Genomic DNA, 17639 nt, shown 5'->3' on the forward strand with positions numbered 1-17639 from the left:
CACCCAGCTTTTTGTTCCATTCTTATTCACCAACTTGGTCTTCCCAAATTCATCTGAGATGTTCTGAATAATTTCTAGACGTTCACTTAGTTAAGTAAGGATAGCTCATATTATCATACTTACATGGAATGGTTCTCAAGTAGAGATTATCTCTGATCACTTGCTGCAGTTTGTGGTCAACTGATCCTTTCTGGAATTGAAGGCTCAGGTAATGTCGCAAATCTTTATTAATGACTTTGCCTAAAAAAAACCACAGGAAACAAAACACAGCTGTTAGATGTCCATTTAAATATAGAAGCTAGTGACCGAACACTTTTAAACCATTTAACTGTAACAGGAAAAGAAAATCAAAATATTTCAACAAAAGAAGGTAACAACAAATGATGGTAGGCACAATAATTATGCAGTGCAGTATATTGTGGGCCTGATTTTGCATGGCCAGAGGAGATTGCTGACAGGGACTGTCATGTCAGCACTGGTAGCAGCAGTACAGATGTATGATCCACACATATGCTTTGATCATTCTCATGACAAGCTATGCAGACGGTATTATCTTATCTAAACTGTACCGCTAAAAGAGGAGAGGTTTCGTCACTTGGCCAAAGTTCCAGTGTGTGAATCCAGGGAGTGCATCTCCAACCCTCACTGTGAGCTTGGGCACACTAAACCAGGCAGGATTGCCAGTGTCCCCACCCCCACAATGCCTGTCACTTTCTGTGTATTGTCTGTGTATGTGCCTTTCTTGTGCATGAGTAAGAGCTCTTACAAACTGAAAGAAGAGTTCCAGGGATAGGTGGGTTGAGCAGAACCTTCTAACAATAATTTGAAAGAACATCAGCTAACTCAGGTTTAAGCTAACAATGTGGTATTACTCATGTTCAAATACCACCTCATTATTTCTACTCTACTTTCAATCTATTCGAATGTACCTAAGCCAGATGGGGGTGGGTCACACCTGTAATCCTAGCCACATAGGAGGCTGAGATCTGAGGATTGTGGTTCGAAGCCACATGGTAATGGGTAGGAAAGTCTGTGAGATTCTTATTTCCAATTAACTACCAAAAAGCTGGAAGCAGAGATGTGGCTCAAGTGGTAGAGTGCTTACCTTGAGCACAAAAGCTCAAGGACAGTACCCAGGTCCAGAGTTCCCAGACTGGCATACACATACACATAAAAAAGTGTTATCTAGGGCTGGTAAGGTGGTTCAGTGGTAGAGTGTTTGCCTTGGATGCATAAAGCCCTGAATTCGATTCCTTAGCACAACATATGCAGAAAAGGCCGGAAGTGGCTCTGGGCTCAAAGTAGAGAGCTATCCTTGAGCTGGAGAGCTGAGGGACAGCGCCCAGGCCCAGAGTTCAGGCCCCATGACCAACCCCCCCCCAAAAAAAAGTGTATCTAATGTTATAAATTTACAAAGTCCATTTCTACTTTACCCTCTAAGTGCTCTCATACAAACAAGCAGGAACACGCTAGTTTTTAAAAATATTTATTTATTTATTTTGTCGGTCGTGAGGCTTGAACTCTGGGCTTGGGCACTGTCCCTCAGCTCTTCAGCTCAAGGCAAGCGCTCTACCACTTGAGCCACAGCACCACTTCCAGTTTTCTGGTGGTTTATTTGAGATAAGAGTCTCACGGACTTTCTTGCCTGGGCTGGCTTTGAACTGTGATTCTCAGATCTCAGCCTCCTGAGTAGCTAGGATTACAGGCGTGAGCTACCAGCGCCCAACTTAAAAAATAATTTGTATATTTAAATTCTTGTCCAGTGTATTTGGTATTCTCCTTGAAATTTAGAAAAACACAGGCTGCAATAATCAAGCAATGCTGTCATTTTCTGTGTGATAACTTCCCCTAGCACCTCAGCAACAGGAGGATGTCTTCCACTCAGAGGGTCATGTTCTCTGTCAGTTACAAAGTACACAGGGGACAGGACACGTTAAAATGGTGTGTCCGTGCACCACAGACTTCTGTAAGTACGCAGGCTAGATTTTATCTATCATCTTTACCCCTGCATCATTCAACTTCAACTTAAGTTTGGTGTTGTATATATGCTCTTAGATCCTTAAAAAGGTTCCTCTTTGGGTGGGCACCAGTGGCTCACACCTGTCATCCTAGCTACTCAGGAGGCTGAGATTTGAGGATTGCGGTTCAAAGCCAACCCTGGCAGGAAAGTCTCAGAGACTCTTATCTCCAATTAACCACTAGAAAACTGGAAGTGGTGCTGTTGCTCAAGTGGTAGAGCTCTCGCCTTGAGCTGAAGAGCTGAGGGACAGCGCCCAGGCCCAGAGTTCAAGCCCCACAACCAACAAGAAAGAAAGAAAAGGGGGGGGGGGGAGGGAGAAAAAAGAAAAAGAAAAAAAAAGGAAAGAAAGACACCTTAACTCTAGTCTTCAAAGACACAATGATTCTCAAAGTAGCAACATTAAAAGTAAAGATTTGATACAGAACAATGTGTCAGATGATCATAATATATTTTAAGTGAAAATATTCATGTTACTAAATAGAATACTAAGTGTGAGCCCAATCTGAAACAACCTGGGGGATATGCAAAAATAAGCAATGAGAAAAAGCACACGTAAAAAAACTCATGCCGCAACAGTTACCTAAGATTTAAAGTGTAATTACTAGGGCATTTCAAAGACCTTTTTCTTTCTTTTCTTTTCTTTTTGCTTATGTGGTGCTGAGGAATCGAACCCAGGGCCTCAGGTATGCAAGAGCGCTCTACCACTGAGCCACCTTCCTAGCCCCTCAAAGACCTTTTTCTGCACATCCTTTTTTTTCTTCATCATTTTTGTATTTTCATTAGTGAAAGTGAATCAGGCAGCAGTGCCTCCTGCCTATAATTCTAGTTCCTCAGGAGACTGAGTCCTGGATGATTGAGGTTTGAAACCAGTCTGAGCAGAAAAGTCTGTGAAACTCCATCTCCAATTAATCCGCAAAAAGTTAGACTGGAGGTGTGGGTCAAGAAGTAGAGCATCACCATCTGCATGAAAGCCCAGTTCCAGGCCTTGAGATCAATTACTGGCTGGCACCTACATTACACACATGCACATGTGCACACACACACACACACACACATATTCACATGTATAAAAGCGTATTATTACACCGAAGGGTACAAACTGTGCCCTTCAATGGTCCTTAGCAGAAAAGGAAGCCTGACCTAATATATCATTACCAAAAACTTGCGAACTTTTATATAGAATTGGGTACATGTACGTTTTCTTTTAGATATTTGGCTTCAAAGAAGGTGTTATTTTCACTAAACCTAAATTAAAGCACAACCACGTATAAGCTATAGAACTAAAATCTACATCTGAAAAATGAAATTTAAATTTCTGTTTAAGATGAGACTAAATCATCATAAATTTCTTTTTGAAAAGTATATATCAAGAATGTTTAGCAAAATGGAACCTTGGTAGAACAGAGTAGAAAAAAAAGGAATAATCAAAACTTTTTCTAAACTTTTTGATGGGATTACATAGATGTAATACTTTTTGTTAAAATCTTTATTTTAAAAGTGCTGTCCTGGGGCTGTAGCAATTTTTGTTTTGTGACACCCACGCTGCGAATCATTAACACGCCTGTCATAAACCCAGATAACCAATACCTGTATGGCACACCAATAACTGAACCTCTTGTGTTCCAGTAGAAACTGATAAACTGACAAAATTAACCAATATTTGGGAATTATTTAATAGTATCTTTTTCTCTGGTAGCTTTTAAAAACAATTTATGAGGGCTGGGAAGGTGGCTCAGTGGTAGAGTGCTTGCCTTGCATGCATAAGGCGCTGGATTCGATTCCTCAGCACCACACAAATAGAAAAAGGCAGAAGTGGCTCTGTGGCTGAAGTGGTAGAGCACTTGCCTTGAGCTGAAGAGCTGAGGGACAGCACCCAGACCCAGGGTTCAAGCCCCACCACCGATCAAAAAAAAAAAAAAAAGCTATCAGATGCTGGTGCCTTATGACTGAAATTCTAGCTACTTAGGAGGCTGAGAGCTGAGGATTGTGGTTTGAAGAAGCCAGCCCAGGCAGGAAAGTCCATGAGACTCTTATCTCCATTTAACCACCAAAAAGCTGGAGCTGGAGCTCAAGTGGTAGCCTTGAGTACAAAAGCTCAGGAACAATGTACAGGCCCTGAGTTCAACCACCCTAGGACTGGTAACAAAAACAAACACAGTAATAATTCATGCTAATCCTCGGAAAATTTCTGAAGTGGATGACTAAAAGAGTGAAAAAATTATATCAAATTTCAAAAGTAATCTGACTCCAAGGAAAAATCAACATTCATTTAACAAATGAAAATTTAAGTGCTTCCTATTTCCATTGTTAATCTCTAGTTTAATTGACACATTTTTTTTTTTTTTTTGGGTCCGGTTGTGGGGCCTGAACTCTGGGCCTGGGCGCTGTCCCTCAGCTCTTCAGCTCAGGGCTAGCACTCTACCACTTGAGCCACAGTGCCACTTCTGGCTTTTTTCTTTTTGCTTATGTGGTGCTGAGGAATCGAACCCAGGGCCTCAGGCATGCAAGGCAAGCGCTCTACCACCGAGCCACTTCCCAGCCCCTAATCAACACATTTAAAAGGATTTTTTAGATTTTTTTTTTTTGTCGGTCGTAGGGCTTGAACTCTGGACTTGGTCGCTGTCCCTGCGCTCTTCAGCTCAAGGCGAGCACTCTACCGCTTGAGCCACAGCGCCACTTCCTTAAAAGGATTTTTAAAATTATGTTTATAAAACATGGCTATATAATTATATGTTCAAGAATCAGAAGATGGTCTTGTAGGTGACACTCAAACAGAACAAAATAAAGAAAAAACATAAAAAAAGATAGAAAAAAGTTTAGCTCTGCCCATTCAAATAGCAACTCCAAAAAGAGTAAATAATGGAGACCACACTGAAAAAATAAAAGGCTTTTTCTTAGCCCCATGAATTAACTACGCCCCCGACTTTGTATCTGCACTCTTTGATCCAAGCTATACTCTCTTGCAGTTCCTTGGCAATCACCTTGGGCTCCAGAAGATCAGATTCATGACAGCATCTTGTGACAAAGGCTCACTGCTCAGGCAAGCAGTGCCCTTCTTCTTTACCTGTGGCAAAAAGCAAAACTGCCTTTTCCCTCAAGTGGAAGCAGGAACTTCTCCCGGGCTCCTCCAGTCAATGACTGAGCTGATAGGGTCAACCGGGCCACACCCTCTAACTGTGCACACCTTTCCCACCAGCTGCCCCAATGCTACCTGTATAATCTGAAGCCAAAACCTGGACCACTGGAGGTAGCTGAAGATGCACTTAAGTGCTGCCATGCACTAAGCTCCTTTCTCCACCTCTCACCATCAACCCAGCTTCAGAAATGCCATAGGGTGGCAAACAACTCTAGGATCCTGAACCCTGTGCATTTTGCAGTTCGAGTGGAACACATGTGGAAGGCCCTCATGGGTTGTGGGGCAGGCCAGGAAGAATGCAGCAGCCAAGCGGTTATTTTCCTTCTGCCCAAGGTTTTTAATTGTGATGTCAGTAAGCAAAACCACATCAGAGCTGCAGACCAGAGGAACAGAGCAGAAAAGTGCATGCTGATGCACACACCAAAATGGGTGACTTGTTATCTCACTGCCTGCTCACTGTGAAGCAGAGGGAAGGAACCAAATGAAACCACTGCCTCCAGTCCCCACAAAGAAAGGACAAACATTCCCAACACAGAGGAACCAAAAAAAGAAAACTCTGAGCGCCAGTGGCTCACGTCTGTTATCCTAGCTACTCAGGAGGCTGACGATCACAATTCAAAGCCAGCATGGGCAGGAAAGTCTGTCAGACTCTTATCTCCAATCTCCAATACACCACCAGAAAACCAGAAGTGGCACTGTGGCTCAAGTGGTAGAGAGAGCACTAGCCTCGAACTGAAGAGCTGAAGGACAACACTCAGGCCCAGAGTTCAAGCCCCAGGACTGGCAAAAAAAAAAAAAAAAAAGATCTGAGACTTCTCCTATTTGAATAAAATGGTATTATCAGTACCCATAAGTTTTGGTGATGAATCTGACAGGAGAGAGAGATTAAAAAAATCACTGTGGGCTTTCTACTTGGTTAACTGTGGAAAAATTGAGTTTCGCTTAAAAAAGGAAAAGAAAGAGGCTTAGGCTGTGAGGCAGCAAATCAAGGTACCGTTTGGGGAAGGTTGTTTTGAGATGTTGAGACAGACTCCGTGTAAAAATGAATTTCAAGTAGCTACTAAACTAGAAAAACAGCCAACCAGTTGGGAAAAGATCTTTACCAGCAACACATCAGACAAAGACCTAAAATCCGGTATACACAGGGAGCCCAAGAAACCAACCTCTCTCAAACCTAATGCACAAATCACTACCTGGGCGAGGGAGCTAAGGAGAGACTTCTCAGAAGAAGAGGTGAGAAGGCAAAGAAACACAAGAAAATGCTCCTCACCCCTGGCCACACTGGAAATGCAAATGGAAACAACTCTGAGAGGGTCCATCTCTCAGATGGCCAATATTCTGAATTGGAACAACACTGCTGGTGGGAACGTGGGGAAAAGGAAGCCTACTGCACTGCTGGTGGGAATGTAAACTAGTATGGCCGCTCTGGACGGCAGTCTGGAGGTTTCTCAAGAAAGTAAACACAGATCTCCCTATGATCCAGCCATACCACGCCTGGGCAGCTACCCTGAGCATCACCAGCCAGGATACGACAAGGATACCTACATACCCATGTTCCATGTTCACTGCTGCACTGCTCACAACAGCCAAGGTTGGAAACAGCTCAGATGCACCACAAGAGATAAGTGGATCATAAGACAAAATGTGGTACCTATATATGATGGAATTTACACACCATAGAAAGGATAGAATAATGTCATTCACAGGGAAATGGATGGAACTAGAACAAATCATGTTGAGAGAGGTAAGCCAAGAACAGAAAGGCAAACGGTGCATGTTCTCTCTGATACTTGGAAATAAGACCTAAAATGCAATGGAATATGGCCAGTTATGTAGGATACCATATACAGTGAGACCAACAGAGGATAATCTTAGGAGAGAATCACAAAGATTCAATACCTAAGCACCTCTTCCTATTTGTATAAGATCATATACATACTGAAACGAACTCCTAATATATGGAAACAAAAGACTATTTTAAATTTGTTCTTTTTCTGATTTTTTTTTTTTTAGTGGGTTGTGGGGCTTGAACTCTGGGCCTAGGCGCTGTCCCTCAGCTCTTCAGCTCAAGGCTAGCGCTCTACCACTTGAGCCACAGTGCCATTTCTGGTTTTCTGGTGGTTAATTGGAGATAAGAGTCTCATGGATTTTCCTGCCCGAGCTGGCTTTGAACCTCAATCCTCAGATCTCAGCCTCCTGAGTAGCTAGGATTACAGGCGTTGAGTAACTGGCGCAAAGCTTGATTCAATATTCTTTACCTTAGATATGGTGTATTCATGTGGGAGGGTGGGGGGAAGGAATAAAATTCGAGGAAAAAAGGGTGAATGACTACAGCAGTGGAGTGCACTGAACATCGATGAAAGTGAACTATACAACTTGTGTTTGGAGATGGGAGGGAGGGATAGGAGAGTGTGAGGGAACAGATGACATTGTATGAAAGGAAATGCACTTATCATCTGACTCATATAAATGTAACCCCTCTGTATATCACCTCTATAATAACAATACATTTTTAACAAATAAATACCAATTAAGTTGCTGATAGGAATGTGAGAATTTAGAGGACAGATGTGAAATTAGAATTGTAAATTGAGAATCTTTGGTTCAAGAAAAAAATGACAAAAATGTAGCTTTGGATACAGAGATGGCAAGAAGTGTTTTCATGCACAGCTGATGAAAATACTTTTCAAAAAACATTCTGGCAAAAATAAATAACATACATGTCCCCTGAAAAGAATCCTCAAGGTGATAGCTGTAATGTAAAAAAGTTAAGATAAATGTTTATCACAGCATTATTGACAAGGAATTCATATATCCAGCTATAGGAAACTGCTGATTAAATGACAATAATGAAGTACAACACCTTCTAAACACATTATTGAGCAGAAACACAAGAAGCTACAGAGCAGCATGAGTCCACAATGCCATTAATGAAGTAGTACCCATAGGTATGTAAAAAATATATTCTAAATGTGCTATCCCTAAATGGAAAGGTGTTGAAGAGTTTTCATTCATCTTCATCATTTTCTATATTGGAGTTTTTCTGAAAAAGGAAAAAAAAGCCTACCATTTTAAAAATTCAATAAAACCCCTCCTCCTCGAGTGTTTAAAAACTGAGATGCAACATAACCTAGGGCAAGAGAAGAAAACCACCCTGGCTGAACTCATCTGCTTTTCAAATGCCAGCCTGTGCAGGAGGACTACATTGTCAAAGCCTAGCACTGCTTCGGCTGAGAACCAAACAAGCAGACTAGAGAAGTCAGGCCTGGTAGACCTGACCTCACTGACGTGAGGTTACACAGGGGCTCTTCAACCCAGACCCAGGACTGAGATCTGTGCAGCAATTTAGAGTGAGTTACTGCGAGTATACTAATCTTGAGGATTAGTACACCATGTGTAAGAAAACACATATAAAGTATAAAAAGAAAAATGTAGCTTGACTACAATTATTTCCTTTACAAAAAAGGGAAAAGAGAAATATCATATAAGTAAATAAAACCAAAAACCCCCACAAACCCCCAGGCACCTCTGGGTGTTGGGGACATAAACCATCACAGAGCAGATCCTGTCTGCAGTGTCACAGGACGCCCTGTCCTGCTTTGCTCTGGTAGGTAGAAACAAACCATCAGAAAGGCGGGCTAAGAGTGAGCACCAGGTACACGGGTGGGGTGTCACAGTGACTGGGCTGGAGTTGGGTGGAGGAGGGGTCAGGGAGATCATGGGCACTGTTGGTGGGAAAACAGCTTCCTAGGTGGCTTGAGGTGTAACAACACAAAACAACAAAAATGGAGGCACAAGGAACTATAAAACTAGAGTAACAGTCGGTACACTCAGGGGACAGAAGACTTTGCTCAGGACAGTAAAGGTTCAGAATATCATTTTCTGATGTAATCAAAAAGAGTTTCTCACGGGAATGTTGTATCACCAAACCTGTGTTTTGGAAGGATCATTCTGGTAACAATGTGAGCTACAAAGACAAAGGAGAACAGGGACAGAGCTCCCAAACCAGCACAGGACAAATTTGGTCACAGCTCAAGTAGTAACAGCATCAGAAGCAGCATTAGAAGAATCAGTACAGCAGAAAATTGGATCGGTGAAATAGGAAGCAGACTCCAGAAACGCGCTAAATGTAGGAACTTGGCCAGAATCTGAAGTGAATCAATGCTCACAGATTTACAAGGAAGTGCTATGACTCAAATGTCAAATGTCTCTGAAAAAGAGAATAAATTAAACAAGCAATAAATAAAACATATACTTGAAGCAATTGAAAAATTAAAAATAAATGTAATTGGAAATGGAAAGGTCTACCATGTACCATATACCAAGAGAAGGAAAATGACAGCATCATAAAGACACTTATTCAAGTTCTTCGTTCTCTTTTGGGGGCAGGAATAGTGGGGCGGTTGAGTGTAGAGCTCTCAGAATTTTCCTTCAAAAAAGAAGAGATATCATTTAAACAGATAAAGTCAAGAGGAATTCATACGACATTTTCTTGGTCAAAGACAATGTGGCCTCTTTTCTTCCTTTTGCTTCTCTTGATATGGTAGGATGACTGTGAATGAATTAGTGAATGAATAAATGATAGATGAGTTTATAGATCGATTTCATGTAACTATCTTTCTTCAGAACACTAGAAAAGTAGTAATTCAAAGTCCTGCCAGTGAAGTCCAAAGAAAAAGTTTCCATTTTGGGGCTGGGAAGGTGGCTCAGTGGTAGAGCGCTTGCCTTGCATGCATGAGGCCCTGGGTTTGATTCCTCAGCCCCACATAAGCAAAAAGAAAAAAGCTGGAAGTGGCGCTGTGGCTCAAGTGGTAGAGCGCTAGCCTTGAGCTGAAGAGCACAGGGACAGCGCCCAGGCCCAGAGTTCAAGCCCCATGACCAGACCAAAAAAAAAAGGGGGAGGGGGAATGTTCTATGGCTTCTGTGATGACAAAAAGAAGCTCAGGGAGAGCTCAGTCAGTATCGAAGCATTAATAAAACGAAACAGAAAAACCTAAACCTTTGTCAAACAAAACAACTTTTTCTACCTAATCACATTTTCTTCTTTAAAAACTTAATCTTTTATCTCCTAGAATATTCTGATCAAAACATTTATTTTTAGTGATTTTCTACACAAAGTATCTTCGTTATTCACCTTCTCAAAATTCCAAATTGTAATAGGTTAAGTGAAAACTATGGAGAGGAAATACTGTCTAAGTAGGTTTCTACAGTTTAATCTCTACACGCAGTTTTACAAAGCAATTACCCTAAACGCTTCAAAAGTGTCAATGTCAGGAAAAGACAGGAAAGAAAATGTAAAGGCATGAAGACTAAGGTACTGAAGTCAAGACAACTAAAGAAAGGGTTGTTGTTTTTTTTTTTTTTAAAAAAAGAAAAGAAAAAAATTCAAAAGACATTTTTAGGAAAAACCTGAACTTAGCCTGTACATTAAATATCTTTATCATCATTCTTCCACATGTGGGTATGAAATAGCTTTGTGGTTATTTTTAGGGTATATGTACAGAAGTATTGTGACATGTGCAATTTAACTTCAAGCAACTGTGATTTAAAAGAATCACCCACAAGTACATAAGTAGTAAAGAAGGTTTTCCATAAGCTAAAAATTAGTCTAAGTAAAGAGGGTATAGGAAATTCATCCCCAACCCCCAACCCCCCCACCCCCCCCCCCTGCTTTTTGAAAAGCCATTTAAAGGCGGGGTAAATTCTTTTAAAGTTCAAACCTACAACCTATTCCACCAACAGCTAACATTTATTGCGTGACTACAGTCTACTCTGTTCAAGCCAATTACTTTTATTAACCCATTTGATCCTCACAAGTCCCCTATGGAGTTAAGCACTACTACTACAACTACCATTATTATTACATAGGAGTAGCCAGAGGCAATGAAAGGTGACATAAGCACTCAAGGTCACACAGCTAGATGTGTGATGGAGTCAAACACTGCACCCTCTATGAGGATACAGGTAAACAATAAGCACATGAGTAACTACAAAAAAAAAGGAACTAGCCGGGAGTGATGACCTGAACTTATAACCCTAGCTTCCTGAAAGGTAGAAATCAGGGGGCTGATCTTTTATAAACGCATGTTCCCTGTATCATCTTATAAAAATAAATTTATTCACATTTTTATCCCCTTTGCCAGGATATTACCCTCTTCATGGCAGGAAGCATGTTTGGCTTGGTTCACATCCCTAGACTTAGAAGAGCTAGGTGAACAGGAGGCACATAAAAGCCTGCTGAAGTTCTATGCTTACGAGATGTTCATACGTGAAGAAATGAAGACAATTAAGTCTCAGTATGTTCATTTATACTTTGTAGATGTATTTTCTCATTTCTATTAAAAAATAGTATCTGAGCTAGGTTCTGGTGGCTCACGCCTATAATCCTAGCTACTCAGGAGACTGAGATCTGAGGATTATGGTTCAAAGCCAGCCCATGCAGGTCCCTGAGACTCTTATCTCCAATTAACCACTAGAAACCTGGAAGTGGTGCTGTGGTTCAAGTGGTAGAGCCCTGGCCTTGAGCTGAAGAGCTGAGGGACAGTGGCCAAAACCAGAGTTCAAGCCCCACGACTAACAACAATAACAAAATAATAATAATAATAATAACATCTGAGCCAAGGGCTAGTGGCTCAGGTCTGTAATCGTAGCCACTCAGGAGGCTGAGACCTGAGGACTGAAGTTCAAAGCCAGTCCAAGAAAGGAAAGTCCCTTGAGATGCTTTATCTCCAATTAATCATCCAAAGCTAGAAGTAGAGCTGTGTCTCAAGTGGTAGAACACTAGCCTTGGGCAAGAAAGTTCAGTGACAGTATCCTAGATGGAGGTCAAACTTAGCCCTGCCGCTCAACAGATGAAGTCAACACTGATAATTGATAATATATTTGTTAGCCAGACAGAATGAGCAGTGGATTTGCTCCCATGTTCTAAAGTGATGGTAGTAGTCTGGCAAACAATAGTACCCATGCTGCACCGCCTTTGAACAGAACAGAATCAGCACTGTGGGCTGTGATGCTATCCTTGGAGAGACTACGTGGGGCTGGGCACTGGCTGGCATCTGGAAACTTCCATTTCAGGAAGGTTCTCACCTCCCTCATACGTAGGCCTCAAGTACCTAAAAGTGTGCAAATCAGCCCAGTGCTGTGTTGTCCACTGGAGCTGGCATTCTGGTACAATGTAGGCTGCGGACAGCTAGAGGATCAGCCTCCATAGAAGTCTAGCCACGGTCTAGAGGGTTCTGCTGGGGGCCTCTCGTGTATGCTGCCAGGACTGGTGCTGGTGGAGTTGGTGACTCCAGGAGATGCCACCAGAGCCTCGTCTACAGTAAATCAGAGCAATGAGAGGGACACATGCCCAGTGCTAGGAGCCCCCAGAAAACCACCACTACCACCAAGCCTGGCAACCTCCAAACAGCATGCAATGTCAGACTGTAGTTCTGTTATTCCAGGGTAATGAACATTACCAAGAATTTAACATTCCATAGGAATAAAAAAGAAACAACAGGAGTCATTAAGATTTCTGACTGTAGGGCCAGGTGCTGGTGGCTCATGCCTATAAACCTAGCTTCTTAGGAGACTGATAGGAGCACCTCAGTTTGAAGCTACCTTGGGCAGGAAAGTCCATAGACTCTTGTCTCCAATGAACCACCAGGAAAACTAGAAGTGGTGATGTGGCTCAAAGTGGTAGAGCGCTACCCTTCAGCAGAAAAGCTCAGGGACAGTGCCAGGCCCTGATTTCAAGTGCCACAACTGACAAAAAAAAAAAAAAGATTTCAGACTGTAGACTATGTATGACTGTAATTATTTCCCATCCAATGGTTAATATACTTACTCTCCTGGGGGACAAGGAAGCAATAAGATAATTATGAGAGATCCAGTTCATACTTTAAATTATAAAATAGGTCTCAGTCTCAAAAGTAATGGAATTAGTCTTACAAAATCTTACTTACACATGCACCCATTCCTATAAACCCCAGAAGACAGGCTCTACAGCAAGCTTCTAGTTCACAATCACACTTTACAAGTCAAAATTCCTAAGGCCTTTGTTTCTGATTTACAGATGGGATTGGGGTGATGTTAGGAAGCACCAGTGTTGGACTGACTATGGAGACTGTATGTGTGATCTTCCCTACTGAGGAGGGAAAGAGTGAGAGAATCAGGGTTGACGGTTGGCACAGACAAAAAGTGAGAAACATGCCCCCTCCCCATATCTCAATAAACGAGCCAGGTATAGCACTTCATGCCTATAACCCTACACGGCAGGTACAGGGAACAGGATCATCATTAGAGGTCACCAGGCAACAATCTAAAACCTTACCTGAAAAATAACTAAAGCAATTGAGGTCATGGCTCAAGGGGCAGAGCACTTTTCTAGCAAATGCAAGCCCAGAGTTTAAACCTAGACTGTCAAAAAGAAGAGAGCTATCATCAGCGCCCATTCGCCCACCTGGAAAATGCTGTGTAGCTCACAGGAATGGGGGAAACCAGTGTACTTCACCCCTCTGATTAGATGAACCTGAAGACAGCATACATCCAGAAATTGTTCAGCCACTTCCGAAATTACATGCTTCTAATTACAAATAAGCACTGACGAGAACTCTTAGACGTTCATTGTCTTACAATAAGCATACTTTACACAAAATATCAAATAACATTCTAAATAAGTAGAATTGCTTTGTAAATTGAGAGTTGAGAGCCTTTCAGAGACCAAACAGGAAGCTGCATTCGACCTATAAAGCTTCACAGTGATTTCTCTGTGGAACAAATCTGTGAGCTCAGAAAGAACAGGTTCCTATGCCCCGACTTCCAACAACCAAAAACCCCTACATTAAACCATGATACTACCACTCCATAGGTCAAATTCTAATATAAGTGTCAAGTCACAGAAGCCCCGCAGCCCAACGTGCTCCGTTAGCACTCATGTTACTCAGGTAACACCAACCTCAGCAGCAGGCGGTGACGGATGGCACACTGTGGCAGAGAGATCACCATGCTTTTCCTGCCAGGTGTTTGGTGGTGGAGTTGTCTGCTGTTGGTTTTGTTTTTACTTAAGAAATGGTTTCATTTTCCTATGCCTCCAACAGAAAGGAGACTCTCCTTCAGAGGCCAGTCAACTTCTATTTGAAGAACTAATCCAATGAGTGTATGCTGTCCTCGAGCTGTGCTCTTGGACTGCATAATTTAAAAAAAATTATATTTACTTCATTTCCAATAGTACCTAATATAAATACTACTTCTTAGTTTATTATCTAAATATTTGGTAAAAACAGTAACAAATAAAATGACCCTAACTTGGCTTGAGACTCAAAAGAGCATTCCTATAGTTTAAAAAACTAAGCAGATGGCAAATGGAAAGGTAGACCACTGTTGGCACTAAAATAACTGAAATTCTCATCTGTCCTTTCACTCCAAACACATCAAGTGGCTATCTGCCAGATACCGGGTAAACGCCAGAAAAAGCGGTCCTCCTGTCACAGAAAAGGCAGCACTAAGCCCAGGAGCAGTGCAGGCCGTACTCCGCAGGTAGCTCCCTTTTCTTCAGTACTGTTTATGACACTGAAGCTAAGTGATATTTTACCGAACTGAAGGGGTGTGGTCTGTCTGTTATTCAGGGTGCGTGTGGGGGGGGGGGCAGTACAAATAACCTGCCCCATGAGCAGTAGAGCTATTAAGTATAGGATCTGCCAAATGTTGGTGTAAGTGATAAGCAAATTTTTATGCAGATAGAAGAGAAAAATGTAACCAACTTGTATTTACCTGTGAAGGAAGCCACCTGCCAATTCACGTATCTACATATATCTGAACCAACTGCCTCGAGATGTAAAAACAAAAAGTACCCACCTATATCTGCAGAGTGTAAATGATGAAATATGAAACGTGCATACTTCTTTGGTGACTGAAGGAGAGAAACAACTGCCTTGAACAACAAGCTTCCAAGTAACCAACACTCAGCTTTTTGGAAATGATTATTATTTTCTTTTCAAGCAAAAGCAAAACATGTAAATAACTTGGACAAGCACAAATTGAGGTACAATTAAACACAATTCAAAAATGACAACCGTATGTTAGAGGAATAGTATAGCTATAGGAAAACTTCAGATAGACATCTCAAAATTTTTTTTTAGGGGCTGGGAAGGTGGCTCAGTGGTAGAGCGCTTGCCTTGCATGCTTGAGGCCCTGGGTTCGATTCCTCAGCACCACATAAGCAAAAAGAAAAAAGCCGGAAGTGGCGCTGTGGCTCAAGTGGTAGAGCGCTAGCCTTGAGCTGAAGAGCTGAGGGACAGCGCCCAGGCCCAGAGTTCAGGCCCCACGACCGGACCCCCCAAAAAAAATTATTTTTAGTCATGATAAACAATTGAAAGTTATTAGTAGAGAGGATAAATTCAAGAATACTGAAAAGACCGAACTTATTTGATAATATACGGCATGCACATCACATTTATACAAGTAAATCCATTTGAATGTCATAAGGGTAGATACTATTATCCAAAATGTAAAAGAAAACAATTAGCCCTGCCAAGGATTAAACTGAATTTGCATACATCTCTCCTGGAAAGTAAGTGCTCTTTGGGATAACCCAAGGTACAAAGGTATATATAGTAAAGGTGTAATATAGCTATAATAGAAACACCTTATAAATATTTACAAAATTTGTTACATATGTCACACAATATTTATAGTTTGCTGGAGATAATCTAAACAGCTGTTTGATTTAAAACAACAACAAAAGGTGGGCCTTGATGGCTGAAACCTATAACCCCAGTTACTCAGGAGTCTGAGATCTGGAGATTGCGGTCTGAAGCCAGCCTGAGCAAAAAAGTCTATGAGACTCTTAGCTCCAATTAACCACTAAAAAGCCAAAGCAGAGTTGTGGCTCACGTGGGAGTACTATGAGCCTTGAACAATATGCTCAGAGACAGTGCCCAATTCCCAAGTTCAAGTAACAGGCCAGCACTAAAACAAAACCTACCAAACAAAACCCTCAACACTTGCATTTTTGAGAAAATAGAGACCATGCCTCCAATAAGCAGCAACACAGAGAAGAGGAAAGAAGGTGGCTTTTAAGAATGAATGGTAGAGGAAAAAACTGGAAGAGGAGAGAGTGACACTGTTCAAAAGGAAATATACCTATCATCTGACTTATGTGACCATAACTCTGCACATCACCTTAACAATAAACTTTAAAAAAGAAAAAAAGAATGAATGCTATGGTGATATGCCTTTTCTTCCCATGCCACAAAACTCAACATGCATACAACTGAAAAGTTGAATAGTAATTATGAGTGATGAGAAAGTTAGAATTTCATTCTAATTTTGGCCAAGACTGTTTGTAAAGAAGGTAAAAATGACTACCGATCACTTGTTTTAGGGTTAATAATGAAGTTATTTTTTAATAGTGGGGTTTATTTTTTATTGTTATTATCATTTTGGTGTTGCTCTGAGCTACAAAATAATTTACAGACCTCAAAATGGTAAACTGAAAACATTTTCATGTTTTCAGACAACACAAGGACTCCTTATGTCAAGGAGTTTCCGTGAACATCCATACAGCGTAACAACCAATTCCTCACAAAGATTCTCTTAATGTTGCAGCTGTGTAAGTGAAAAATGGAATTGTTTCTAAATAATACCATCATTTTCTCATTTTGTGTAATTTCTTCCCACTCATTTTTAGGAGGAAAAAAAATCAAGAAAAATATTCTCTCCATGTAACTTATGCATAATTGCTTTAGTATTTTGAAATAGCGATGACAACATTCAACAAAGGAGCTGAGGGTTTTTTTGTTTTTTTTTTAAGCATCAATCATTTTCTCATCAGGAAGAAACAATGTAAGCTAAGTATAGACCACGGAGCCCTGATGCTTCCTCAGCTCAGCTAGGTTTCCCAGGAGAATGCTACCTGGGTTTCCTTCACGAGCGGGAGGCTCCCAGCTGCCGCCCTGCCCACAGGTATCAGAATCAAGACTGTCTGGTCAGAAGCGCTGATAGCTGCCCCCAAACCAGGTCAGTTAAACCAGGTGAATTGTGATCCTTCAAAGGCTGTTAATTTGCCACGTCTCTGAGCCTTTGACCCTTTAAGGACAGCATGGAAAACCCAGCCAGGCCTACACAACAATCTTTTAGCAGCTCTTGACCAGAGGAAGCAAGGCTTAATATGGAAATCTGAAAAGAACACATACTTACCCTTAGCCCTTAAGATTTTATTCATTTATTTTTTGCTGTGTAGTAGGGCTTGAAATCAGTACTGGGAGCTCTTAAATCAACCTTTTGCTCAAGACTAGTGCTCTACCACCTGAGCTACACACCCCACTTCTGGCATTTTACTGGTTAAATGGAGATACAAGTATCTCAGATTTCTCTTTGGGCGGCTTTGAAGGAAGAACATCAGATCTCAGCATTCAAGTAGCTGGAAATTATAAGTGTGAGCCTTTCTATGCACACCTTAATTTCTTTACCTTTCTCCTTGAAAACAAAACAAAACTAAAA

The 17639-nt window shown here is 41.4% G+C and overlaps 1 protein-coding gene and 1 pseudogene across 1 annotated transcript in view; one reads left to right on the forward strand and one right to left on the reverse strand.

Annotated features, from left to right (window-relative positions):
- Nucleotides 1-17639, reverse strand: part of Magi3 (membrane associated guanylate kinase, WW and PDZ domain containing 3) — a 155543-nt gene that overhangs the window by 77239 nt on the left and 60665 nt on the right. The window contains exon 2 of the mRNA XM_042692300.1: nt 124-240. Within this exon, the coding sequence (XP_042548234.1) occupies nt 124-240 (117 nt within the window). The remainder of the gene's footprint in view (nt 1-123; nt 241-17639) is intronic.
- The window catches only part of LOC122118307, a 38659-nt pseudogene continuing 27592 nt past the window's right edge, over nt 6573-17639 (forward strand).

Source organism: Dipodomys spectabilis, unplaced genomic scaffold, assembly GCF_019054845.1.
Source record: "Dipodomys spectabilis isolate Male_0828 unplaced genomic scaffold, ASM1905484v1 ptg000148l, whole genome shotgun sequence".
NCBI lineage: Eukaryota > Metazoa > Chordata > Mammalia > Rodentia > Heteromyidae > Dipodomys > Dipodomys spectabilis.